The sequence below is a fragment of the Barbus barbus genome (assembly GCF_936440315.1).
Source record: "Barbus barbus genome assembly, chromosome: 28".
Taxonomy (NCBI): domain Eukaryota; kingdom Metazoa; phylum Chordata; class Actinopteri; order Cypriniformes; family Cyprinidae; genus Barbus; species Barbus barbus.
The window spans coordinates 7,063,839-7,076,866 of NC_136756.1; the positions used below are offsets into that span (position 1 = coordinate 7,063,839).

Consider the following 13,028-nt stretch of genomic DNA (forward strand, 5'->3'; position numbering starts at 1 on the left):
ACTGGATGATGATCAGATCAGATCTCTGTGTGTCAGACTCCTTGTGCAAACAAAAATCTCACTGCATTATTACAATTAATGGCAAAATTAATGTTTGGAAATGTAAACTGATATTTCCTACTGACACACTACAACAAAAGATAGAAATAACTGACTGAAAACCACTTTTAGCTGGTGAAAATACTACTATTCTAATAATTTTGGCCACCACTGTATCTTAAATACTTAATTTTCCCAAACCTGCTTCCCAAAGAGTTCACACGTCTTCTCAAATAATCACAGTCGCTCTCTTCAAATCCACCTGCTTCCTGGATTCAGATCAGTGTGTCCGGAGCAAACTGTGATCCAGTCCACCACAGCACACCTCCACAGACCCCCACGATCAGGACCACCAGAGCGGCTTTGAGCACGGCCCTGGGAGGACGGGTAAAGTCGCCGGGTCCCATCATGGCCAGCAGCGCGGTTGTGATGGTGAGCGTGAAGGTGATGGAAATGGCCGTGTTGATGGCCACAATCTGACCGAATTTGGCGAAAGGCACAATGACACAAAAAAAGAGCGGAATGGTTGAAATCACTGTCGTCACGGCACTGGAAACTATAGCAACGCCCACGTGATTGGCTGCTTCAAGGGTCCGTGTCTGCCGTTTGATGGAGGACTCCTGTAAGCCGAAGCAGAGGGAATGACACGCGTGAAAACTCATATTAACATTCGCCTCACATGAGAAAAAAAAACACTCTGACTTTGCCTTTTTTCTGCTTCGCTACTCTCACTTTGGTGGCTTGTTTTCAAATTCCTTGTCTGGTAGATCTACTAAATGAAAAAGTGTGAATTGCCTCTCATGTTTACAGTTCGTCTGTGGTGAGTTTTGACAACTCTGTCAGCGATTATATTCACAATAGCAGAGAGATATGCTCTGCATTCTGCTTCCTCTCCTCCAGCTTCATGAGGATCAGACTTGTTTATCTCATCGGTATGCTGATATTTCTCCTCGTCACTGGGTCTGTGCTCAGAAGCAGCAGGTTTTCTCCATAACGCTGCAGTCAGAGAGGATTACTGTTCATGTTTACACAGTTTCCTGTTTTAGTCATACTTTTTCTCTACTAATGAAAATATTATTTATAATTTAGTCGGTATTTAATTTTTTATAGTCATTCATTTGTCAAATTTTCTCAAGCTGAAAATATTTAGTTAATGAGTAAGTTGAAAGTATAAAATCAGACCAAATTCATAAATGTATCAATATTTAAAGCTACAGTCCATAACTTTTTTGGGGGTTAAAAATGATCCAAAATCAATATTTGAGCTAGGACATAATCAGCCAGTGTTCAAAACTATCACCTTACTTTAGCTTGATTCACAACGGTTAGGTTATAATAATGTTCCCTTTCGATACTTCACTCGTACTGCGTCGCTAGACGCTTATGGGGAAAAACATATTTTTCTCAGAGGACTGAAGACTTTTTTAATCACGCAGTGTGACTGCACGGCCATTGGTTCGTGCAGTAAATAAAAACGAACCAATGGCTCATCAGCGCCGCTGCACGAGCCTATGGCAGCAAAGCCCGCCAAAAGGGGCGGGGCCAGCTTCACCATAGGAAATCAGATCAATTCTCCTTCAGCGACGACTTCTTCCCTTCGCTGATCTCAGGACTAAAGATGCTCGCCGTTGACATGCCTCGCTGCAGATGAAGCTGCCTTTTCTTCTGCGCCTTCTCGCTGTTTCTAGCCCGCTCTCCGAACTGCTTTAGCGATTGACGCAGATGCCAGCTCGTTCCCTGCAGCCATCCGGCAAGCCTAAAAAAGCAAATTTCTCTAAAAGAGCTTGCAGCCTTGTTGCAAATGCCGCACCGTCATTGCGCGTCGTGCAGAATCGCTCTGCACGATGGTGACGGCCACTCAGAGTGCGTTTCCTACTTGAGTAAACCTCACGCGGAAGCCGCTCTGACCGAGATGGAATGTTCAAATTGCGTGAACATGAGTCTCGCCACTCTGTGCGCTCGGATCGCTTTCTTTTCAGAGAGCGAAGCCGCTACTCACACCCTCCCGTTTTCTTCCTCCCAGGGACCTGTGAGGAAAAAACAGCAGGGAAATGGGATTAAGCGCTCAGCAGCGAGTGAGCTCACACCGGCTCAGATCCCGTGTGCCTTGCCCCCGCCAAGCAGAGAGGATTCTCCTGTTCTCTTCGAGCACGCGAACCAACATCATTCGGCTGGTGGGAGTGACATGGTCTTGTTTGGTGCTGTCGAGGACGAGCTATTAGATGACAGCATGTCTCTAATAGCATCAGACGTGGAGGAGATGTCGTGCTCTAATGTTGACCCCACCCCTTCATCGTCTGCCGAGCCCACTCGTAGTCGTCTGGAAGAATGGCTCCTGCCGGGGTGTCGTTCGGCCCCTCGTCAGCGAGCCTCTCCATTTTTCCCGGAGGTCCATGACGGGCTGACAAAGTTGTGGCGCGATCCGTACTCGGCTCGCCTTTGCTTTAACTCTTCTTCTGCTCTCTCCTCAGTGGACGGCGCCAAAGAGAAGGGCTACGAGAGAATGCCCCCTCTGGACGAGGCAGTGGCTGCGCACCTTTGCCCGCCCTCCACTATTGAATGGAAAGTGAAGGTCGCTCACCCCTCCAAGCCCTGCAGGACGACTTCTGCCCTCGCTGAACGAGCGTATTCCTCCGCCGGCAGGCCGCCTCAGCGCTTCATTCCATGGCTGTGCTCCAGGTCTTTCAGGCCAAACTCCTCCAGACCATGGATAAGTCAGGACATGATGCCGCGGCTTTCAGGGAGCTGCGCAGCGCTACTGACCTGGCTCTTAGGGCCACTAAAGCCACAGCGCAGGCCATATGGAGGTCAATGACCAACCTAGTGGTGTTGGAGCGCCACTTATGGCTAAACCTCACAGAGATTAAGGAGGCAGGCAAGGTCCCTTTCCTCGACTCCCCAGTCTCCCTTACGGGGCTCTTTGGACCTGCTGTCGAGGGGTTTGTGGAGCGAATCACCGCGGCTCAAAAGTCTTCCCAGGTCATGCGACACTTTCTGACAAAGCAGTCCAGCTTTGCAACGGCCACTAGTCGCCCCAAGCCTGCTCCAGCACAGCAGCCAGCTGAACCTGCGCTGTCGCCCGCTCAGCCTGCTCAAAAGCCTGAGCCTCGACAGCGCTGCCGCTCTGCCAAGCGCTACCTGCGTCAAGGACCTATGGTGGTTCGAGCAGGGCATGACGATGGGTTTGGTTTACAGAAGAAAGGTCATCACGACATATGCCTCCAACACAGATTGGGGGGGCTCTGTGTGATGGCAGACCGACCTTCGGCTCCTGGACGAACGTGGAACGCCAGCTGCTTGCATCCTTGAAATGACGGCAGTATGTCGAGCTCTTCGGATCTTCCTGCCAGTCTTGAAGGGACACCACGTGCTAGTTCGTTCAGACAGCATGACGGTGGTGTCATATATAAATTGCCAGGGCGGGCTCACCTTGAAATGCCTTTTCGAGATAGTAAAGCAGCTCTTGGAATGGACACATCTCAACCTGCGTTCATGGAGAGCAGCTCATGTGCCTGGCGTACTGAACCAAGGAGCAGATATGCTCTCTCGGAAAACAACGTCCCCTCAGAGGAGTGGATGCTCCACCCACAGACGGTTCAGAAAATCTGGCAGATCTTTGGCAGGGTAGAGGTCGACCTCTTCGCCTCCAAAGACAACTCTCACTGCCAAACTTACTTTTCAAAGGACAAGGACACGTTGGCCCACGAATGGCCCAACCTCCTCCTGTATGCCTTTCCCCTGATCACTCTGATTCCTCAGGTAATCAGGAAAATCAGGGAGCACAAGCACAGAGTGCTCCTGGTGGCCCCACTCTGGAAGAACCATCATTGGATCTCAGAGCTATCTCAGCTGCTAATAGCAGCTCCATGGCCCATTCCCCTGAGGTGGGACCTCCTCTCTCAGGCGAACAGAATGATCTGGCACCCCCAGCCCGAGCTGTGGGCCCTGCATCTCTGCGCTCTCGACGGGAATCAATAGATCTCCCTGAGAATGTCCTAAATACCATCTCACAGGCTAGAGCCCCGTCTACGAGACGCCTCTACGCCCTTAAGTGGTCGGTTTTCTCCGCCTGGTGTAAGGCCCACGGCGAGGAATCAACAACATGTGACACATCAGTGATATTATCCTATTTACAGGATCTGTTGGATAAGGGCAGCTCCCCTTCCAGGCTCAAAGTCTATGTGGCAGCTATAGCAGCTTCTCATGCTCCTATAGCCGGACAGTCGGTGGGCTGGAACAACCTGGTTGTCCGTTTCCTGAAGGGTTCTAGGAGGCTTCATCCGCCCCAACCCCTCACAGTCCCTACATGGGACCTGCCCACGGTCCTGAGAGCCCTCAAAGGCGCCCCCTTTGAGCCACTACAATCTGCAAGCTTAAAATCACTGTCGCTCAAAACCGCTCTGCTGCTGGCGCTAGCATTGCTGAAGTGAGTAGGTGACTTGCAGGCCCTTTCGGTAAGCCCTGCCTGTCTTGAGTTTGGGCCTAACGACTCTAAGGTCGTCCTAAAACCAAGACATGGTTATGTCCCTAAGGTGCTCTACACTCCATTTAGAGCCCAAGTTATTACACTCTCTGCACTTCTCCCTTCTGAGGAGGACCAGGAGTTTAACCTTCTCTGCCCGGTCAGGGCATTGAGAACTTAAATTGAGCGTTCCGCGCCCTTTAGGCAATCAGAACAACTCTTTGTCTGCTTTGGCGGTTGCAGCAAAGGGTCTACGGTCACATAGCAGAGGATATCTCGATGGTTAGTTGACGCTATTGCACTAGCATACTCCTGCCTGGGCCTCCAGAGCCCCATTGGAGTGAGAGCCCATTCCACTAGAGGTGTGGCCTCTTCCTGGGCGTAGTCTTGTGGTGTGTCCATGGCAGACATTTGAGCGGTGGCCGGCTGAGCCTCGCCGTCCACATTTGCCAGGTTCTATAACTTGGATGTTTCGGCCTTACAGGCCCGGGTTCTATCTGTTTAAGTGGCACACGCCTATCTAAGCGGTCTATTTTCTTGCATTGCCTGATTCTTCAAGAAGGCTCTTGGCCCTATTTCTAGTGCTGAGGCTGTACTTATGACCGTTGGAACGATTATCTAGGCCGGACTGACCTCTATGATTTCAGCCCTCTTGCCTCCTGCAGGATTCTTCCTGCTCATAATTGGTCCCTTTGAGCCTTTATTGCTCAGGGCCAGTTTATATCAGTCATTCCTCTTCAGGGCATGGCGGGATTGTATTTGTTCCCCATAAGCATCTAGCGACGCAGTACGAGTGAATTATCGAAAGGGAACGTACTTTGTTACTTACGTAACCTCGGTTCCCTGAGATACGGGAACGAGTACTGCGTACTAGAGGCTGACATTTTTTCGGGAATCCCGCGGGTCATGGGAATCCAACAATGGGAAACAAAATCGCTACGAATCACGTGATTAGGACGGGACAGGAAAAAATGCCAGCGGGAGTGGGCGGAACCGGGAATAGTAATGATATACCCAACTTTATACTCAAATATATACAAATATACCGTTTATATAAATAAACTATAAACTGTATATTTTAATTCTGAACACAATTCTAGTTGCCCTGTCTCTTTATGTTCTCCTCCTGTTTGCTTTGGTGTGGCTGGTTAAGTGAATGACGCAGTGTGTGACGGACAGATTGTTAACGGCTGGTCTATGTGGTAACTGGTAATACACGGTAATGTCGGGCGGGACATCCAAACGCTCATCTATCATTCATCGACCTCAAATATGGCTTTTCATCTGAAAGATGTATGTAGTAGCAACTTTACATGGCCACTCAATATGATGTTAACCTAGAGAAATGTGTGCTATTGAAGTGTTTGTGTGGAGAGTGGAAGCTGAATAGCGCGCTCGCTGCAGGACAGGCGCCGCTGAGCTCACTTGCTCTTAAAATATCTGTATAATTTTTGGTCATACAGATAAAAGTAGCCTAATACATCTTTCGAATCTGTAAAGACTCTACGTTTATTTGCGTGCACTCAGAATAACAATGAAACGTTGCGCTTTAAAGCAAACAGGATGCGCTTTAGGTCTCTGTGAACTTGAGTGAGAAACTTTGAAACTCCTTCTTTGAAAAATATATCTATAGAGAGTGAAATGTCTACTTTCACTACTTTAAAAAAAAATTCCAAATAGAAAACGTGTGTGTTAGCATGGATGATTTACATGAAATGTAATGTGTGCATGAGCTGGCTTTCAGTTCAATATAATAACAAAAAACTACATTTTGGGTTTTTATTCAACTAAGGTGGGCACGCTGTGATCTGTACTATATTTTTACTGTAACTGACAGATTTCGGCAAAAAAAAAAAAACACGGGAGTGGGAGGGAATGGGAGTCATTCTTCCAGGAGTGGAACGGGACGGGATTTTCCCCCAGTTTTTTCGTGGGATTGGGACGGGACGAGATTTGTTTTTGTGGGAGTGGGACAGGAAAAGTTTGAAAATCCACTCCCATGTCACCCTCTACTGCGTACTGTGCCATGCCATTCTGCTGCACAACTCAGGTCGTCGCTTCAGTCGAATTGGCCTGATTTCCAATGGCGAAGCGCCCGCTTTTATAGCCAAATGGCCCCGCCCCTTCTGGCGGGCTCTGGCGGGCTTTACCGCCATAGGCTAGTGCAGCGCCGCTGACGAGCCATTGGTTCGTTCGAACCAATGGCCATGCAGTCACACTGCGTGATTGAAAAAGTATTCAGTCCCCGGAGAAAAAGTCGTTTTTCCCCATAAGCATCTAGCGATGCAGTACTCGTCCCCGTATCTCAGGGAACCGAGGTTACGTAAGTAACTGAGTACATTTTATAATTTGAGTGATACGGTTTTGAGGGAAATTCGAGCATGGCACTGCGTCATTACGTGACGTCTATAAACATAAAGAAGTTTTCCCGGCTACTGGGCTATTGCATGTGAGGATACTGCAGGTGGCGGATAGTTTAGCCTTTTCTCACAGCAGCTGTAATAATTAAATGTATCATTTTGATGGCGGATTGTAATCCAGAAAGGATTATGTGTTTATGAAACACATGTGAATGAAATTAAATTATATTCCAATTTTTTTTATTTTTTTTTGTTATCAACATTTTTTATTTTTATTTTTCATACATAACACAACATAAATTACATTCCAATTTTAAATGTGCTTCTGATTACTGATAGCCTGGGATTACACAAGATTTGTATTTAAAAAAAACAGTTTGAAGGGAGCATAGTTTGCTTTTTGGGTTAAAATAATTTCTTAATATGAAATTCGAAAGACATGACGATTAGATTAGATTGTACAGAAATTGAAATCTACACGATAATACACACTATACTCATTGTCACGCAATGCTGATGTTGTTGACATTAATAATTTGAGAATAAAGTATAACAATAATAAAAATTTAATGTGATATGAACTGATCGTTAGATTTAATCCCTATTGGTTGCGCGATTTATTGTAATGCTTTTTGGTCAGAAAAAAGTGGCACACTTGTTACTTGTTCAGATGGCAATATACGGTGAAAATTCTTATTTGGGTCATATACTCCAAGACGGAGGCTAGAATCTGTGATTCCTAAGTACAGTATCCACACAGTGCGGTGACTGACAGATTGAAACACATACTCCTCAAAACATTAGATTCATCGCGCTGCAGCCGTGCCGACACACAACCCCACCACAGAGCTGCAATTCCAGGTTTTCAAACAGAGATGGAGACAAAGAGGCAAAACTTACGAACTGCAGCTTTAACGGCAAATATGAAAATTGTTGTTGATATGAAAGACCTGGGGCCTCGTATATAAAATGTTGCGCAGAAACCATTCATAATTTGATTTTACGATCATCTCTCAAATATGAGTGCGTGTGATTCATAGAATGAATTTACGCACAGAAAACACACATACGTGCCTCTTTCAGATGTGAAATCTATGAATCGCAAATAATCTTGAACTTGCACCAACTGAATGGCTTCAGCTCTCTGCCTTGTAAACGACTCCTAATTTCATTAACATATTAAAGATCACCTGCCATTGTCCAAATCCTGTTTAGCTACAGCTCACGCAGCTCAAGTGTTTCAATCCACCACATTATTAACAATTGTTGGTTTATCGGCAACTATCATTTTTATAGATTTTTCTTTAAAACATTGTTAATGAACTGGGTGCATCCATGCCATATCAGAATGACAGTTATTCTGACTTACATAAGATAAATGTAAATATATATAAAATGAATTGATAATAATGAATAAAAATAAACTAAACATATAGTATGTAACTAACATAATATATTATAATATATAATATAAAATTAAACATAAAAATAAAATAATGACTATTACTTAAGTTTTGGTTTTGTCTATTATAGTTGTATCGATAATGTCTAATGTCCTGCTAACTAAGATAAATAAATGTAAATATAAATATAAATAAATATATAATGACAGAAATAATCTAATAAAAATATGTTATATATTAAATAATATATTGACATTTAATAAATATAAAAATATTATTAATGCATCAAGAACACCATTATAATTAATTATTAAACGCATCTTAAGTTAGTATCTAGCTGTGATATTCATGTTTCCTTCAACAGTTTTAATCAAAATCTTTTAACTACATGTACATTTAAACATTTAGCAGAAGTTTTATCCAATGGAAGCAATCAAAATCAACAAAGGAGCAATGATATGTCTCAGTTAGCTTAACGTTATGTTACGTAGCAAAGTTTTTATATATTTTTTATTATATAATAAATAAAAAGAAAACAGATGGAACAGAGAAATTATTACTGGCATGAATTGCATTCCTTACCTTGTCTTCATTATCATTATAATTTACAAAATAATAATAGAAATAAAATCCCTTCAATAACATCCATTGTTGATGGATTAACAGTGGAGTGTATGTTTTAAACACACACAGCTCACACACGTGAGCAACACTTAGAGCTATAGATCTAATGATTACAAATTATTCATTAATAATGTGTTATAATATACTGCATCAAGAATACCATTATTAAACAGGCCTTAAGTTAATATCTCATAACATATGTCCTTCAACGGTTTTAATTAAAATAATTTAATTACAGCCATGAATCGCATTATTTGAATGTATTATTAATGTGTTATAATACAATGCATCAGGAAAACCATTATAATCCATTATTTATACAGGGCTTCATTGCCATATGAACTTGAACTTGTTTTTGTTTTTTATTTAGGAGATGCTGTTTCATCCAGGGCAGTTTACAGTCGGCCGGTTTAAATGAGTTCCCTGCAGCGTCCCAGCGTTCCGTGTCTCGCTCTAGGGCACAATGCTGGAAGAAAACCCCAGCGGCTGAACAGCTTAAATGACGTCCCTACCTGGGATCCAACAAATCTTCAGTGTTACAAACCCAAAACTCAACCAATGAAGTAGGATGTGAACACATCATGAAAACAGTGAGGAACTATCTTTTCATTTCAACATCACGGGAGATTTCGACACTAATGGATAAATGTAAATCATACCGAACTGTGATCAGCCAGTCCTGAGGTGTCAGTGTCCCCCGCCAGTAAATATCCCTCCACTAGATGAAGGCAATAGTCCACCGAAGAGCCCACCAATATGGAGAGAGAGATGGCTTCAACTGCACCCATCTCCCATCCCAGCCAATACATCACCGCCACCACCAGACACACCATACCTGCCAACACACATCATGCCAAGAGTTCATGCTTTTTAAAAACACTCCAGTGTCCCGTTTCAGGGTCCTACTGTTTAAAAACGCTCAGTTTTTTCCATTATTATTATTCCTTCCCCTACTTGAATTCAAGCATCATTGCACATTTTTTAAATCTATTTCCTTGTTTAGTTGGACACGTAGGAGTGGGGATGATTTCCCCAGTCTCTTTTCATTTCGCATAATTTGTAAATTCGTTCAGTCTGAGTAATCACTTGTAGTGATAATGTTCCCGGTTGAAAGCGAGTTAAATTACGATCATGTCTGGCATATTGTATTAACATATAAATGAGATGGGAATAGAGGCAATGATTTTCACCGTCAGTACATATTACACGAGTCAATTAAATTCAACAGAATGGCTGAAGCAGGCATTTGATGGCACCGTCCAAACGGAGACACTGATGAAAATTAGTTGGCCGTAATAAATGGTGGTAAAATATTTCAAGGGGTTACATTAAATTACAGAGTCAGTCTCACATAAGCATATCCAGGTCACATTTAATGCAAAAATAAAATGACATTATAAACTTAAGAATCAACCATTTTAAGACAGTTTTACATTTTTTTCATTATGAGTAACTGCCCATTTGACCTCTAAATTTGTATTGCTGTAATGTATTTTTTTTCTGTAATTCTCATTATTCTCAATGCTGATTCTCACTAGACTGTCATATACTGTAATCAGCATTTATTTTGTATTATGTATACACTAGTACAGTTTTTATTAATATTTTGAATTAGTTTTTATTTTTTCTATTTAGCTTTAATTTATTTCTGTTTTGCTTTTAGTAATTTTAGTACTTAAATTAATTTATTTGCGAAGACAAGGTCTGTAATTTTAGTTTTTATTGTTTTGTAATGTTTGTAATTAGTGATGGCAAACGATTAATCGCGATTAATCACATCCAAAATAAAAGTTTTTGTTTACACAATATGTGCGTGTGCTGTGTATATTTATTTTGTATATATAAAGACGCACACATAAACTATATATTTTGAAAATACCTGTATTTACATTTATATTTATATTCATATAAAAATATATTTTAAAAAATTTCTTAAATATATACATAAATATGTTTGTATTTATATATACATAATAAATATACACTGTGACACACACATATAATATGTAAACAAAAATTAATCGTTTGACAGCATTATATTTAAAAAATAATACATTTTTGGCACCACAATAATGTTAATTTTGGGACAAAATAAATTATTTTAATTTAAAATAATATCACTATGCAAACAAATTTAAATGACTGTAAAAAAAATAGGCTTAATATTAATTGTGCATAATAACATTTTCTTTGCAGACTGGTTTTTTTGTTTGTTTTTTGTTCTTGTGATTTTTATGCTGAAATTAACAGCGGAGGTTCACAACAAAAAAAATTACACCAATAGTTAATATTGTGTACAGTCACTCAGTATTTGGACAGGAATGACATACCCAGAATGCTCAGCAGGATTGGCAGCAGCAGCAGCAGATGAGCAGTAAACACAGCTACTGATGCAATGCAAATGGCAAGTGACAGCAGCAGACTGTAGAGGGCGCTCTCTACACCTACAGTCACAGGGCAGTGCATAAAGAGCAGTTCAAAGACGTTAATGCAATATAAATAGAACATCTGACTGCAGATTCGTTATTGTCAGTTGTTGAGAGTGAAGTTAATGAGCACTCATGTTAATGATGTCTGCACCTCAGACTAATCGCTCTTAAATTGCTCATTTATTCAAGCAGGGCCATTTTTATCAAAGCTCCTTTCTGTCTTTGCCACGTTCTATTTTTGCTCTCTTGCCTATGATTTCCATGAAGATCTGTTTCCAGTGTTGGCAGGTCTGGAAGCCTCGTCTCAGAGCCGAGGATGCTGGGAGTGATGCGAGCTGCTTCTGCAGGAAGCTTTCCCATTGGAGGAAATCAGAGTGAGTCTGAAACGAAGACTTTCCCTTGTAGGTGGTCTGAAACACAGAGATGAAGAACCCTTATATAAAAATTAGGGCTGTCAAGCGAATAATTAATACATGATCAGTTAATTTAGCTGAGAACCATCACCAAAAAAATTATATTACGCAACGCCTGAAATAGTTACCTAGCTGGGGACTACTTTCAGGCGCTGTGTAATATCATTGCGTCCGCTGCGCCCATGGTACAGCAGCAAAGTTCCTTGATTATTACGCCAGAATGAGAGTATAGTTCCTAGCCATATCGGCCTAGAAAATCACAACTTTTAATTTTCCATCAGTCTTAGTACACGGTGTAACCACAGAAGAGTCAAGTTTTAAATAGGAAAAATATCGAGACTCTTTGGTCATTTTTGAGCGAGACGCTAACGGTCTAATCCGATTCAATGATCTATGCTAAGCTACGCTAAAAGTGCTACCGCCAAACCCGGAGATCGGCTGAATGGATTCGAAAACAGTAAAACTCAACTGTTTAACTCTTGGAGAGTTGTAAAATGAGCCTATTTTCAAAAAAAGAAAAGAAAAAGTGGAGTGTTACAATGCTACATAAGGGGATACAAGATCTATGTGTTGCGTTTGAACCAAGAAAACCTTCTCTAAATAAATATATGTGATCTACTATGGTTTAATATTTGTTTGGTGAAGCTATACCAAAACCTAAAATCTGCATGTGTATATACTGTTTACATGTATTACTATTGTTTAGTCAGTAACACTTTACAATAAGGTGCCAATTGTTAACATTATTTAATTTATTATTAATATATTATGAGGTTTTAAACTTTTAAACTTATTAATTGCCATAAATGTTTTGTTTTTTCATTTCATTTTTCATTTTTTTTTTTTTTATCTGAAATTTTTTTTTTTACGTTATATTTATGGGCTTTTATGCCTTTAATGTGAGAGGGCAGTGGTTTTGTTCAGAGCCATTTAGAAATTTTTTGTGTCTAAAACACAATATTAAAATCTTGTTTATTGTACTGTTCTACAAAATCAATATCATATTTGCAATTGTGCAGATATTTGGGGAAAAACAGCACTCTTGCTTGTGTGATATTGCTAAACACAAAGTCAAAAACTAATTTTTGTCATCATATTTTTAATTTTAGGGGCAAATATGTAACTGCATTCATAGGCTTAAACATGCAGTCTGTCGTCCTGCATCATGTTCATCAGCAACCATATGCAACGTAAGATGATGTACAGGCCAGTGCGGGTGCTTTAAATGCATTAATAATTTTAACATGTTTTTTTCAGAATTAATCGCAGCAAATTAATCCATTAAATTGACAGCCCTA

At 41.4% G+C, this 13,028-nt stretch overlaps 1 protein-coding gene across 1 annotated transcript in view; it reads right to left on the bottom strand.

The window, feature by feature from the left end:
* Positions 1-314: 314 nt before the first annotated feature.
* disp3 (dispatched RND transporter family member 3) overlaps positions 315-13,028 on the bottom strand; it is a gene marked incomplete at both ends in the record, with an annotated part of 56,355 nt that continues 43,641 nt past the window's right edge. Inside the window, 4 exons of the mRNA XM_079383490.1 lie at positions 315-659; positions 9,548-9,723; positions 11,219-11,332; positions 11,568-11,727. Coding sequence (XP_079239616.1) covers positions 315-659; positions 9,548-9,723; positions 11,219-11,332; positions 11,568-11,727 — 795 coding nt within the window. The remainder of the gene's footprint in view (positions 660-9,547; positions 9,724-11,218; positions 11,333-11,567; positions 11,728-13,028) is intronic.